Raw genomic sequence first — 16,017 nt, 5'->3', positions numbered from 1 at the left:
GCCTGACTAACATGGTGAAACCCCATCTCTGCTAAAAATACACAAATTAGCTGTGTGTGGTGGTGGGCATCTGTAATCCCAGCTACTCGGAAGGCTCAGGCAGGAGAATCGCTTGAACCCAGGAGGCAGAGGTTGCAGTGAGCTGAGATGGCGCCACCATACTCCAGCCTGGGCGACAGAGTGAGACACCATCTCAGAAAGAGAAAAGAAAAAAGAAAAAAAGAAAAAAGAAGCTGTGTGGACCGGAATGACCAGATTAAGCAAGGGTGATCACATGACACATACTCTACTTCGCTTCCCAAGGCTTCCACCCGTGCCATGCCTGGACAGTCCTGTGTAGTTTTGCCCTCCTTTTGTTATTCTGCCAAGGTTTCTTAAATAGTGAAGTCTACCAGGCCCTTTCCCTTTCCCTTTCCCTGGCTGAAGATCTATGTGTTTGCGTCTCTGTGGACTACAGGAAGAAAGTTTTAGCGAATCTTACAAACCTGCTGTGGTGCCACTAGAAGAGCACTGGATACAAAATAAAAGAAACATTTGTAATTCTAGACAACTTGTTTAACGTTTTGGTCAAGAAAAGGGTCACACTCTGTCGTCCATGCTGGAGCGCAGTGATGACATCCTAGCTCACTGCAGCCTCCAAGTTCTGAGCTCAAGCAATCCTCCCAGCTCAGCCTCCTGGTGTGGGCCACCATGCCCTGCGCAATCATGCCCTGCTAAGTTTTAAATATTTTGTAGAGATGGGGTTTTGCTATGTTGCCCGGGCTGGTCTTGAACTGCTGGCCTCAAGCAATCCTCCCACCTTGGCCTCTAAAAGTGCTGGGATCACTGGAGTAAGCCACCGCTCCCAGTCTGCTTAACTTTCTTGAGTTTAAGTTTGGTCAGCTTGAAACTCAGTTTGAAGCTTGAGTTTAAGTTATGTAGTGAAAGTAGTTAATAACCTGCTCACAGTGACGTTTTGAGGATTAAGATGATGCAGGTGAAAGCATTTCTAAGCTTTGAAATGTTAACCAACATAACACATTATTTTGCACTATTATTTTCTAAAATCATCTATATTTACATTGAAAAGTATAAAGTCCTGTGGATATGTTGACTGGAACTACATGAATTTAGAACAGATCCGTGCAGGGAGTAGAAGACGTTACAGCTCTGGCAAAAGCAGAATATGTAATTCCAGTCAGTCACATACAGCCAGTCTATACAATAATAACAATACGAATAATACATCCATCTACTGTCATCTTTGTAACAACCATACAAGGCTGGTCTTATGTACCCACTTTACACTTGAGGCTCAGTAAGGCTATGGGACTTCCACAGAGTTCCTGAGCTGCAGACCTGAACCACAGCAAAGCTGCAGGCTTCTCTCCCGCTTTCTCTCTACTCCAGGCTATCATGGCTTCACTAAACGGAATAATCACTTGACTTCAATTTCAACCTTAAACCTAATTTAAGTAAACATTTCTGAAAGAAGACAGGGAGGAAAGAGGGAAAATAAGAAATTAGGGAACCAAGAAAAGAATGAAAAAACCCAGCAGGTCAGGGAGGGATGGGATGGGAAAGGAAACCAGGAGGGAAAGGGAAGAGAAGGAAGTCTTGCGCATTATACGCCACTTAAGAAACATTCTGAGTTCTCAGAGATATTATAAAAACAAATGTTAATTTTAATGATTCTCGGAAATTAAAAAAAATAAAATGTCAAATCATGTCTTTAATATTCATTTACACAGTTACCATTTGATAAGACCTACACTTTGTAAAAATCTGGAAAGAGAGATGTAAAGTAGTTTTTATTTTAATTTTAAAAAATTTTCCACATGATGTATTTATCTCTAAAATGTGAATCAGAGCTTTATGGCTTTGCAAAGTGTTTTGGAAAGCTTTCCTACGAAATGTGAATATATAATCCATTCAGTTTAGCCGGCTGCTCTTCCCTGGAGAGAATCATCCAGCTATAGCACCTTGTGGGCAAGAACACAGGAGAACATCATGGATACAGTGCGGCATATTACCGGGTGAATATTAGATCACACAGGGGCATAAAGCCTGGGTGGCCACCGTTCCCTCTCTATTAACGCATACATAGAACATGGTTACAATTACTTTTTATGTCTAGGATACAATTATAAAAAGTCTACATTAAAACAGAAAAGCTATCCTATGAAGATTACACTTGATATTCTTATGTCCTGAATGTCTTATATTTGAAGAATATTTTATGTCTTTTAGAAACATCTTATTAAATTACCACTTAAAAAGCAATCAATCTGCTAATCATAAATTGTTTTAACTCCACAGAGGGAGAAATCTCAGTACTTTGATGAAATGGTTGACCTAGTTTGCTCTTCTTTAATTAAATAAATATCATTATACTTACTACTGCTAAACTCAAACACCTAATTAACACAGGTTGAAAGCAAATTAATAGAAATGTACAATAATTTCACATATACACATTGACTAAAAGTCATGCCATATCACTAATTGCATTCAAAAGTTTTTGAATGTTAGTTAATTTGAACAGTAGGAAATCAATTCACCTGAGATTTTCCACACATTTCTATAAATGAATTAAGAAAAAATACTTCAAAACAATGCCAGTAAAAACAAAACTACATTTTAAAGTTATCTTTAATTTCTCTAGGTTATATAATGAATAACATTAATTTTCCCATTCTTAGTAACAAATTAAGGTATGAGGAAAATAACTCCGTAAGTTTAAAAATAATATTCAATTGTTGGTCATACTCAATTTTTTGCTCACATACCTATTCTACTAGAATCCTATGATGTAATATTTTAATCAATAAACAAGCTATTGAAAAACTGAAATATTTCCCCTCTCAAAAGTAAATACATGAAAATATATATATATACACACACACACGTATATATAAATTTTGTTAAATCTAAAGGTGAGCAGTAATGGTTTTATATATAACAAAAGAAAGCAGCCCAGAAGACTTTACTCAAAGTGGCTGCCCGTGAAAACAATTAGGAAACAGAACTCATTCTTGAGTTTCAACTGTTGTAAAATAACTCAGAAATCTGTTTCCTCAACACTCACTGCAAACTAATTTGAGTCTTAAATATCTGTAATGAAAACAAAAACCAAGCTTTTAGATTACTAAATTTATGGGCATAAGTGTTAAAATGTATGAGGGGTAAGAGGGTGTTAGACACTAGTTAATTAATAGTTATTTTTCCTCTATACAGGATACTAATTACAGGATAGTATTAAATCACAACTGGAAATGGAAAGTTACATCAGACATTAAAGTACACAAATTATATGGCTCAGAGACACGTGGAATGTCAAAAGAAGTTAAAAGGATCCTTAAGAAAGTTAAGAATATTTTGCCAGGTGTGGTGGCTCACACCTATAATCCAAGCACTTTGGGAGGCTGAGGTGGGAGGATCACCTGAGCCCAGGAAGTCAAGATCAACCTGGGCAACACAGTGAGACCCTATCTCTTAAAAAAAGAAAAAAACACACACAGAAGAAAAAAGTCCGAGCATGGTGGCACACAGCCTAGTCCTAGCTGTCTGGAAGCTGAGGCAGAAGGATCACTAGAGCCTGTGACGCTGAGGCTGCAATGAGCCATGATTGTGACACTGCACTCCAGCCTGAGTGACACAGCAATGTTCTGTCTCAAAAAATATATACGTATTTTCTCTTTTACCTAACCTTTGATTTGTCTAGTACTGTGGACTCACTGTATTTCTCCAAATTCATATGTGGAAGCCCCATCCCTAATGCAACTGTATTTGGAGATAGAGCCTATAAGGAAGTGATTTAGGTTAAATGAAATCCCAAGGGTGGGATCCTGATCCTGCAAGATTACTCCAGAGAGTGCCCTCTCCCTGCTCCTCCCAGCCTCTCCCTCCTTCCCATTCTCCCTGCCTCCTTCTGTCCACCCTGCAAGGACACAGCAGTGGGAAGGCACCCTGCACCTTTAGTCAACCTGCACCTGGACCTTGGACCCCCAGAATCCAGATGCCTCCACGACTGTGAGAAATGCATTTCTGTTGTCGAAGCCACCCAGACTGTGGTGTTTTGTCATGGCAGCTTGAGCCGATGAATACACCAGCTAAAATTTAAAAGTGTTTCAAATGTTTTGCTTATCTGCTTTAGTTACTTGAAATAACAAAAATTACTAAAATTAAAATTAAATTTTAAGAAGATCTTTAGGAAACCTGGCTAAAATATCTATAAGATATGAAAAAATAGATACACTGAAGAAAGCTATTTTCAAGGATGCAAGTTATTCTCTGCCACTTATAAAACAGAAAATCATTTATTTCTGTGGTCATAACAAAATACATTAATTTCCATAACTCCAAGCTCATTCCCCTCTCCGCCTTCGAATCCAAAATTACCTCCCATAACTTGGGCGCCAGACAAGGACACATATGCACACGCAAACACACACACACGCAACGTAAACACACAGACACACACAAATACACATGCAATGCATGACCACAGTTACTTTTACGAATAAATGATTCAGTGACTGGTTTGCCCTTCTTGTTCGTAAAATATATGGATCATTGAAATAAACCAAAAAACACAGAATACATAAAAATCAAAATAATGACAAATGACTCGACTGGAAATATTCAAGAAGTAACGAGCTGGCTGAGTTTACATTCCTAGTATATAAGTCAAAACCAAAATTCAAATTGTAAAGCACAATAGCAATTATGCGCGTTGATCAGCAGAATGCACTAATTGTTTATGAAAACTGCAAGCAAAATATTAATCTAGGCATTAATTTGTCTTTGAATATAAATTAGTGCACACTTGTTTTTGAAATATGTGGGATTTTAATACATTACTTGATAGGAAAAAGTACTGGTAGACATGCAGTGAGGGAGGGATTACCTGCTCGGGTTTGGTGGAACCGCCCATCGTGGGGTTTTCAGGGGTGCTGTCCTGAGACTGCTGCTGACACAGACCTTTCGTTGCATCTTTGAACATAATGTCTTTTTCCAACAGACTGTCTTGCTTGGCAATTGGTAACACCAGGGGACTGCTAGAGGAAAAAAAGTCAATATTACAATTAGTCTCTTTCTAATGTTTTATCAACTGGAAATTACCAGTACAGGATAGTTGGACTATAGATGGTGATTTTATTCAGATAAATACTTCTTATAAACTGCAGGAAAAAAAATTAATAAGAAATCTGTAAACTTTAAAAAAATTAATTCCAAGCTTTATCCAATTTTAACTTTAAAAGAAAAAATATATACTTATTTGAATTCCAGAAGAAAATGTTTACAAATGTGTATCTGACTATAATAGATGAATCAATAAACAATTTAAGTGCTGAGATTGAAATGCATGGCTGAACTAGACAAGATTTAACATTTAAACGCAAAAATGGATTGCAAACAGCTGAATAAAGGCATAATTGTATAATTAGTTTAAAAATTACTCATTTAGGATTTAAAATACAAAATCATGGGCAAAATTTCAAGTTTCTAATGGAATAATAACATGAGAATTAAAAATAATAATATCTTTAAGGACTGCAACATTACAAACAGAGTAACTTTTGTTAATTCTATACAGCTCAAACAAAGCCAAAAAATAAAAGATACTTAACTTTGTATTCTTCTATTGACTTTATTGCCAAAATACAGCCATTATTTTATAATGTTCATTAAAAATAAACAGTAAAGAAATGATAAATGTTGCATCGTATCACTAAGATTTAAAATGTGCCTCCTGAATTGTTACCATATAAGCAGAAATGCATGTGTATTTAATCAAGCGCCATCTATGTAAACATAATTATTTCATGTAGTCTACCATAGTCACTGGGATTCTAACTAGAGCTAAGTGCAATTTTTTTTGCCTCTTTTAAACTTCTATTTGAGGTCTAGTTTACATACAGTAAAATTCACCCTTTGTTGTTCAGTTCAATGAGAGTCGACTGATATACATAGTTGCATAAGCAAAACAACCAGCAATGTATAGAATACTTTATCACCTCCAAGAGACCCTTTGTGTCCCTTGGAGTCAATTATTATTAGGTGAATTAGTGGCTTCTCACACTGTGATTTTTATTTGAATTTCATTTTCTTATTTTAAAATACTTATTAAACAAAAATGGAATATATTTAAGGTATATAATGTGGTGATTGATATACATTTTGTAAAGGAAACTACAATTCTATTAATTAACATATCACCTTAGATCTCCAAAATCTGCTCATCGTATGATTTAAAGTGTGTGTTCTATGACTGACACCTTCCCTTGCTCCGAGTGTTCAATACCTGGCAGCCACCGTTCTACTCTCTGCTTCTGTGATTTTCAGGTTTTTAAGAGTCCACACATAAGCAAGATCATGCAACATTTATCTGTCTGTGTCTGGCTTACTTCACTTGGCCTAATGTCTTCCATGTTGATCCACTGCAAATGATAGAATTTCTTTTTCTTTTTTTTTTTGTGGCTGAATAATATTCTGTAAATATGTACCACAATTTCTTTATCCTTTCATCTGTTCACGAGCCTTAGATTGTTTCCATATTATCATTATCGTGAATAATGCTGAAATGAACATGAGATGGTACATACCTCTTTGAGATCTTGATTTCATTTCTTTTGAATAAAATATCCAGAATTGCAATACTGGATCATGTGTTAGTTCTATTTTTAATTTTTTGAGGAGACTCCATACTTGTTTCCGTAGTGACTATACCACTTTGCATCCCCACAGTGTTCAAGGGACCCCTTTTCTCTATACCCTCACCAACACTGGTTACTTCTTGTCTTTTGGATAATTTTCATCCTTATAGACTTGAGGTGGTATCTTGTTGTGCTTTGAATTTAAATTTCTGTGATGACTAGTGATGGTGAGGACCTTTTCATATACCTGTTGGACAAAATTGTATATCTTCTTTGGAAAAACGTCTATTCAGGTTCTTTGCTCATTTTAAAAACTTGAGTTTTTTTTACAGTGAGCTATGTGAGTTCATTATGTACTTTAGTTATTTACCCCTTAATCATATATATTTGCACATACATATGCACATACACGTATATACCTAAGTATACAGTTTGCAATTATTTTCTCCCATTAAACATGCTACTCTTCCATTTTGTTGATTTGATTGTTTTCTTTGCTGTGCAGAAGCCTTTTAGTCTGATGTAACTGACTTATTTTTTCTTTTGTCATCTGTGCTTTTTCTTCTGGTGTCATATCCATAAAAATCACTGCCACAAAAGTTGTTGAGGAGCTTCTTGATTTTTTTTTTTGGAGGTTTATGGTTTTAAATTTTATATTTAATTCTTTCATCCATTTTGACTTAATTTTTCTACATAGTGTAATACAAGTGTCCAATTTCATTCTTTTGTATGTGAATATCCAGTTTTCCTAGTACTAACTATTAAAGTAACTTTCTTTTCCTCATTGCGTCTTGGTACTCCTGTCAAAGATCAGTTGACAATATACGCTTAGGTTTATTTCTGCACTTTCCATTCTGTTCCATTGGTCTATGTGTCTGTTTTATTGCCAGCATCATACTATTTTGATTACTATAGCTTTGTTATAGTTTGAAATCAGGGAATATGATGCTTTCAACTTTGCTCCTTCTGAAATAAATAGCTTTTGCTATTTAGAGTTTTTGTAGTTCCATACAAAGTTTCTCTTCTTTGGCAAAATGTGGGCTCAAATCTTTTGACTATTTGTATTGGTTTCTTTTTTTTTCAGATTATTGACTTTATATATTCTGTATCCAACTCATTTATCAGATAAGCTCTTGGCAAATATTCTCTCCCACTCAACATCTTTGTACTTTTATTTGCATAATCGTGTTTCAAAGAAAAAAGAATTCTCTTACAGTTTGTGCTTCTGTGACTTATTTAAGTTCCTTTCCTAACCCAATGTCACCAAAAATTTCTCCTGGGTTTTACTCTAGGATTTGTACAATTTTAAGCTTTACACTTTGATCTATGATCCACTGTGAGTTGCTTTTTGTATACAGTGCTATATATGAGTTGAAGTACATTATTTTCTCATATGGATGTCCAAATGTTTCAGCATTGCTTTTTTTAAAAATGACTTTCACTTCCATTTAGTGGGACACATTTTTAAAAAATCAATTGATCATATCTGTGTGGGTTTATTTTAGGACTCTTCAGAGTGTTTCATTGATAGAATCATTCATTATGTGATTTTGATTAGCATTGCATTCAATTGATAAATCAGTTTGGTGAGAATTGAAATACTGACAATGTCAACTTGTGTCATGCATGAAAACAAGTACCTTTTGTCAATTTCCTTCACCAATGTTTTAGCTTTCAGAATGAAAATCTTCCAAATAATTTTTAATTTATTCTGTTTTATGGTTTTATGAATGTATTTTAAAATTCCAAGGCTGAGTGTAGAAGGATTGCCTAGGTCTAGGAGATTGAGACCAGCCTGGGTAACACAGTGAGCCCCTTCTCTACAAAAAGTAAAAAGTTAGCCAGCTGTGGTGGTGCGTGCCTGTAGTCCCAGCTACTCAGGAGGCTGAGGTGGGAGGATCACTTGGGTCCATGAGGTTGAGGCTGCATTGAACTGTGATTGCATAGGTACGCTCCAGCCTGAGTGATGGAGTGATACCTGGTCTCAAAAAATTATGAAACAAATGAATAAATAAAAATAAAATTCCAATTTCCATTTATTGAATTTTAATATATAAACACAAATGATTTTGTATATTAACCTTCACATAGCAAGAAGAGAGTAAGCCGAATGGTTGCTTTCAGTAACCACCACAGTCTCATCACTTTGCAGCCCATCTCTATGCCCTGCCTTGCAACTGAACCATAGAACCTAGGAAAGCATGAATAAAAAAAAGAGACTAGCAAATAGGCCAGGCCTGATGGAAAGGCAGGAATATTAAGAAATAAGTTTACAGAAATATAAGGTCAGTCTTCCTTATTCTGAACTCTGGATGATGATGTTTTATAGTGTTTGAGCCAATGAAAATACTTGCATGTATGTGAGGGGACAGAGGATCATATATTAATATGAGATAGCATGGCATAGTACAGATGTATGGACATACATTTCCAAGTCAGTAAAACTACCATGTTTGATATCTGGTTGTACCACTTTGGGTGAGTTACGCAGCCATTCTGTAAAATCAAACTGCAAATGGACTATAGTGAAGGACTAATAACATAATGCACAGAAAGGGAGTAGCACCACGACTATGGCCATAGCAGGCAATAAAATCAGCTGCTGTTTGTGTGTGTCTAGAACTGTCGAGCTTCTGAGATTTCACCCTACTTACAATCTAATAAGTTAGTTTGTTACTATTCCATGGTTAGTTGCAGAAGACAAGAGTTCCCTGGACAAGAGATAAAAGACTTTATTACTCAAGGAAGACACAGAGCTTTATGTTTATATCAGTTCTGCATTTATATTTGTCTTCTTATGTTTATATTTGTCTTCTGTTCCACGTAGTGAGGAGGGGGAAGTAGGAAGAAAGCAATACAGTTGGATCTTAATGGATACCAACACTAGAGAAAGTGCTGTTACAGAAGAGAAAGCCAGATAGATATTAAGTATCTTTTGAGCAAGTAACAAACATTGCATCAAGGAGCAAATAAGTCAGTCCCTTCTTCTGGGAGTGAATATGATTCTTTAAATTTACTCAGTTGCCTATGTAGCTATCTACATATGCCTTGCAGTCTGACAAACTGAGCAAGAATGTGAAGGATGCTCATGGATCAAGGTAGACAGTTCTTCTCAATAGTATAGTTATTAATTGAAAAAAATTTACTATGAAAAGAAAAGGCTTATAATGCTTATAAAAATTTCATAGCCAGATCTGCTTGATACGGCTGTGATTTGAATATTTGTCGCCAGTGAGGCAGTATTGAGAGGTGAAGCCTTTAGGAGGTGATTAGGTAATGAGGCCTCTGCCCCCATGAATAAGTTAATCGATTCATGGATTAATAGATTATTGGGTTAATGAATTAATGACTTATCATGAGAGTGGGACTGATGGCTTTATAAGAGGAAGAGAGACCTGAGCTAGCACTCTCAGCCCCTCATCATGAAATATGCTGTGCCACCTTGGGACTGTGCAGAGAGTCCCCTCAGCAAGAAGGCACTCACGAGATGTCACCCCTCAACCTTGGACTTCTCAGCCTCCAGAACCATAAGAAATACCTTTCATTTCTTATAAATTACCCAGTTTTAGGCAGCCTGTTATAGGCAACAAAAAATGAGCTAAGACAAATACCGTCAAATGATAAAATATTACTTCCAAAGAGACCGTCTTTCTTCCGCAAGCACCAATGGGACAATACCTGTCTGCTGTAATTTCATTCATCATTCACAGAGTTCCCAAGAATATGTTCTATGCTTCTTTGAAACAAAACCCCTTCATATATTTTAAAAAGTTGTTATGGTGTGTATGTGTATGTGTATGTGTGTGTGTGTGTGTGTATATATCTATATATAGATACATATATATATATACATATATATATATATTTTTTTTTGAGACAGAATCTCACTCTGTCACCCAAGCTGGAGTGCAGTGGTGTGATCTTGGCTCACTGCAACCTCTGCCTCCCAGGTTCAAGTGATTCTCCTGTCTCAGCCTCCTGAATAGCTGGGACTACAGGCATGAACCACCATGCCGATCTAATTTTTTTTTCATTTTAATTTTTACTAGAGATGGGGTTTCATTACGAAATTCTGAGGCCAGGCTGGTCTCAAACTCCTGTCCTCAAGTGATCCACCTGCCTGGCCTCCCAAAGTGCTGGGATTACAGGCGTAAGCCACCATTCTTGGCCTTTCCCTATTGTTTTCTATAATTTGAGTGAACTATCTGCAAAACATTATATTAATTATATGACATTTAATATGTGATAGTCTTCTGTTCTAAACACTTTACATATATTAAATTTGTTTCATTTTCACAACATTAAAAAGTGTTCATTATTTTATAATGTCTATTTGTTTTATGAATGAGCGAACTGAGAGCACAGAGGAGAAGAACTTGCTCTGGACACACAGCAGGTGCTACTGGAGCTGAGGTTTGAATCTGTCGGATCTAAGCTACAGAACCTGTGTGCTTACCCACTGCCACGCTGTCTACATGTACCCTCATATCATAAAAATATTTTCTGTTATTTTTCTTCATCTATCCATCGTATTTTCTTTCTTCTTTGTCAGAGAGTTTTATAAACAAAAGGGAGGGTTTGCATATACCCGTTTTTTTGAGTCTAGGGTGATTAATAAAAGAGTAGATTGGTCAAGGTCCAAACAAAGAAGATAGTTTATGAAACACAAAAAAGATCACCAATTATAAAGATTTCTTTAGAATAAATACTTTAGAAGAAGAACTGAATTTAGTAAAATAGTTGAAATAATTCTTTTATATCTCAAATCTAATTGCAGTATCACTAGCAGACTCCATGAGAGCTACGGTTGGAAAACAGATTGGCTTAAGACTATGGAGACATCATTCTAAATCAGATTTTACCTCAAGTTGGCTGCCACCTGAACTTTTAAGGCCTTTGAAATCTCTGGGTCACAGCTTCACCTTTGCAAAATGCGAGAGTTAAACTAGGTAATATCTAAGTGTATATCAAGCCCTACAGTTTCGTATTCTTAATAAATAATCTCTACACATAGAACTTTTCACCTGCATCTCAAAAATAAGTCACTAACTCACTCAATTATATCACAGGTTATATAAAATATACCACTAACAATAATCGCAAAGAAATAGTTACAGAGACTCTCTGTATTTACACGCTGTTTGCGTGCTGCTATAAGGACATACTTGAGACTGACTACATATAAAGGAAAGAGGTTTAATTCACTCACAGTTCCACATGGATGGGGAGACCTCAGGAAACTTACAATCATGGCAGAAGTCACCTCTTCACAGGGCGGCAGGAGGAAGAATGAGTGCCAACAGGGGAAATGCCGGATGCTTATAAAACCAGCAGATCTCATGAGACTCACTCACTATCATGAGAACAGCATGGGCAAACCACCCGGATGATTCAATTACTCCCACTGGACCTCTCCCATCACACGTGGGGATTACGGGAACCGCAATTCAAGATGGCATTTGGGTGGTGACACAGGCAAACCATATCATTCTGCCCCGGCCCCTCCCAAATCTCATGTCCTCACATTTCAAACATCACACCTTTCCAACAGTCCCCCAAAGTGTTTACTCATTCCAGCATTAACGCAAAAGTCCAAGTCCAAAGTCTCATCTGAGTCAAGGCAAGTCCCTACCGTCCATGAGCCTATAAAACTGAAAGCAAGTTACTTACCTCCTAGATACACTAGGGGTACAGGCTTTGGCTAAATAATCCCATTCCAAATGGGAAAAATTTGCCAAAACCAAGGGGTACAGGCCCCATGCAAGTCCAAAATACAATAAGGCAGTCATTAAACCTTAACATTCCATAATGATTCTCCTTTGCTCCATGTCTCACATCCAGGTTACACCGATACAAGAGGTGGGCTCCCATGGCCTTGGGTAGCTCTGTCCCTGTGGCTTTGCTGGGTATGGCCCTGCACCTGGCTGCTTTCATGGGCTGGCATTGAGGGTCTGCAGCTTTTCCAGGTGCATGGTGCAAGCCTTCAGTGGTTCTACCATTCTGGGGTCTGGAGGAACATGGCCCACTTCTCACAGCTCCATTAAGCAGTGCCCAAGTGCGGACTCTGTGTGGAGGCTCCAACGCCACATTTCCCTTCCGCAGTGCCCTAGCAGGGGTTCTCCCAATGAGGGCTCTGCTCCTGCAGCGAACTTCTGCCTAGAAATCCAGATGTTTCCATACATTCTCTGAAGTCTAGGCTAAGTTTCCCAAATCTCAATTCTTGACTTCTGAGCACCCACAGGCCCAACACAAGTATTCCACCAAGGCTTGGGGTTTGCACCCTCTGAAGCAAGGCCTGAGCTATCCTTTGGCCCCTTTGAGCTGCAGCTGAGGCTGAAGTTGTTGGGGTGCAGGACACCAAGTCCCTCAGCAGCACACAGCAGTGAGGTCCTGGGCTCAGCCCACAAAACCATTTTTGCCTCTCAGGCTTCCTTGCCTGTGATGAGAGGGGCTGCTGTGAAGGTCTCTGATATGCCCTGGAGACATCTTCCCCATTGTCTTGGTGATTAACACTTGGCTCCTTGTTACTTATGCAAATTTCTGCAGCAGTCTTGAATTTTTTTCCTAATAAATGGGTTTTTCTTTTCTACTGCATCATCAGGCTGCAAATTTTCCAAAATTTATGCTCTGTTTCCTTTTGAACACTTTGCTGCTTAGAAATTTATTCTGCTGGATACCCTAAATCATCTCTCTCACTCAAGTTCAAAGTTTCACAGATCTCTAGGGCAGTGGCAAAATTCTGCCAGTCTCTTTGCTAAAGCATAGCAAGTGTCACCTTTGCTCCAGTTCCCTGCAAGTTCCTCATCTCTATCTGAGACCACCTCAGCCTGGATTTCATTGTCCATATCACTATCAGCATTTTGGTCAAAGCTATTCAACAGGTCTCTCAGAAGTTCCAAATGTTCCCATATCTTCCTGTTTTCTTCTCAGCCCTTCAAACTGTTCCAGCCTCTGCCTGTTAACCAGTTCCAAAATTGCTTCCATACTTTCGGGCATCTTTACAGCAGCACCCCACTCCCAGTACATATTTACTGTATTAGTCTCTTCTCATGCTGCTACAAGGACATACCTGAGACTAGGTAATTTATAACGGAAAGAGGTTTAATTGATTCACAGTTCCACATGACTGAGGAGGCCTCAGGAAAATTACAATAATTGCAGAAGGCATCTCTTCACAAGTTGACAGGAGAGAGAATGAGTGTCAGCAGGGGAAATGCCAGATGCTTATAAAACCGTCAGATTTTGTGAGAACAAGTTCACTATCAAGAGAACAGCATGGGGGAATCTGCCCTCATTATTCAATTACCTCCCACCAGGTCTCTCCCAGGACATGTGGGGATTATGGGAACTATAATTCAAGATGAGATTTGGGTGGGGACACATCTAAACCATATCACTCTTTTATTCATATAAGAAAAAAACCAGTTCTAAGTAATATAATTGTTTTGAAAGGCAGTATATTAATTAGTCATGCACTTATTTTCTACAAGAAAAGTGCAAATTGTATACCTAAGCTGATGGCATACAATATTTTAAATTTCCATAGAACAACTGTTTAGGGATCTTTCTTTAAAAATAAAATATTTTATCTATAATCATCGTGATTAATAATAGCATTCAGACAATTTGACTTCGAGATATTTAAATTTTCGCTTACTATGTATTTGTAGAATTTAATGACACATATAATAAAATCTTATTTGTTAAAAAAATTTTAATCATTGGTATTTTCTTAATACTCATTAGATGTTTATTGATTGGAAAAATATTTATCAGATTATGTTTAAACTTAAGATGTGATTATATTTATATATGTGTGTGTGTGTGTGTGTGTGTGTGTGTATATATATATATATATATATATATATAGTGCAAGACTGAATAAAAGAGGAAACATAAAAAGGGTAAAAGGAAAAATTCCAAGTTAATAGTAGTTTCATCAAGAAGATGGAGTAGTGACCCAGAAGGCCTTAACCTTCTTCTCTCAGCCAAATTTTGGACTATCTCTAATCCTCTGAACTCCCTTTTCTTGGAGCAATGACTTTAGAAAACTGAACTGCAAATATTTTCTCTCCCTCTTTGAGATGTATATCTTCTCCCAGCCTCTGGCCAGTTTTACAACCCAGGGATGTCTTTATGACCTGGGAGTCATCTCTTTGAAGTCTAAACAAGGAAGAATACAGCCCACATAGTTTTTGTGGAGCACAGGAGCCTAACTTTGATAAACGACAATTAGCAAATGCCCATGGCTTAGTTACCTTGACCAAACCCTTCCTAAAGTGCTACAGTACTTTCCCGCTAGCTCACCCCAGCACTTAGAAACTCTCCCACTTTTTGTTCAGTTGAGTTGAGTTCAATCATTCTCCCTTAGTGCAATAGTTTTTAGTAAAGTCTTTCCTTCCTGTATAACTTCTCTGGTGCAACTTTTCTTTGAAGCAAATGAGTGATTTTTTTCATGCTTCTATATGTTTTTCTGCAGTCCAAATTTTCTTCAACAAGAAATTCTTATTCTGATTATAAAAAAGAAATTATTAGTAACAGAAGTTTTATTTGGTGAGAAAAAAAGAAATGAGACAGTATATTTTCTACGGGTAAGACAGATCCCATAAACATTTAAAAAAAGAAATTCGGTACCATCCAAGGGTAGCTTACATTAATACAGTAGAGACAGATTTAACTCTGACTGTGAAAAAAAATTAGATGAGAATATACCAGCAGACAACCAATTTCTGAACTCTACTGGATTTATGCCAGACTTACTTATCTTGACAAACATAAAAGTAACTTCATGCAGAGAAAATGTGCCTATAGGAAATAGGATTTTATTTCTGAAAATGGAAACAGGAATGTAATAAAATGAAACCAACAAAGGCAACAATTATCACCCATTGTAACTAAAGTAATTTTAGAAAACCATAGAGATGAAATACAATTGAATATATTGAGATACATGAGGCCAACAACAATAACAAAAAAAAAATAACACAAACAGATGCAAAGATATGGCATATGTGACTTGGTTATTTTGGTGCTTAAAATAACTGACTGAATAGACAGTTCTAAATGTTACTCCTACAAACGTAGCTACATAAATTGTTCACCGTAGAAAATTCAATTAAATTTTTGGTTTTTTTCTGCTTCTATAAAGATAAAGATCTAAAGATTAATATTAAATGAAAGAGCTCCTAAAGAGATTTGAATTAATTGCTGTATATTTGGTCCTTCTAAAAATTAATTTTTGTAAGAATTTTTTTTTACAATATAAAGACCATTATGGTAAAATATTACCTGTGTCTAAAAAGCAAATAAAACTTTCAATGTGTCATTGGCTGAACTGGAGTTTGTATTGTTTTTCAGACATATTAATCTTGACAGCTCT

General features: G+C 36.8%; 1 protein-coding gene across 1 annotated transcript in view; it reads right to left on the bottom strand.

Annotated features, from left to right (window-relative positions):
* The window catches only part of MYO16 (myosin XVI), a 653,675-nt gene that overhangs the window by 392,050 nt on the left and 245,608 nt on the right, over nt 1-16,017 (bottom strand). The window contains exon 10 of the mRNA XM_011933947.1: nt 4,889-5,039. Within this exon, the coding sequence (XP_011789337.1) occupies nt 4,889-5,039 (151 nt within the window). The remainder of the gene's footprint in view (nt 1-4,888; nt 5,040-16,017) is intronic.

This window comes from Colobus angolensis, unplaced genomic scaffold (genome assembly GCF_000951035.1).
Source record: "Colobus angolensis palliatus isolate OR3802 unplaced genomic scaffold, Cang.pa_1.0 Scaffold13, whole genome shotgun sequence".
Taxonomy (NCBI): Eukaryota; Metazoa; Chordata; class Mammalia; order Primates; family Cercopithecidae; genus Colobus; species Colobus angolensis.
This window is presented reverse-complemented; position numbering and strand designations above follow the sequence as displayed.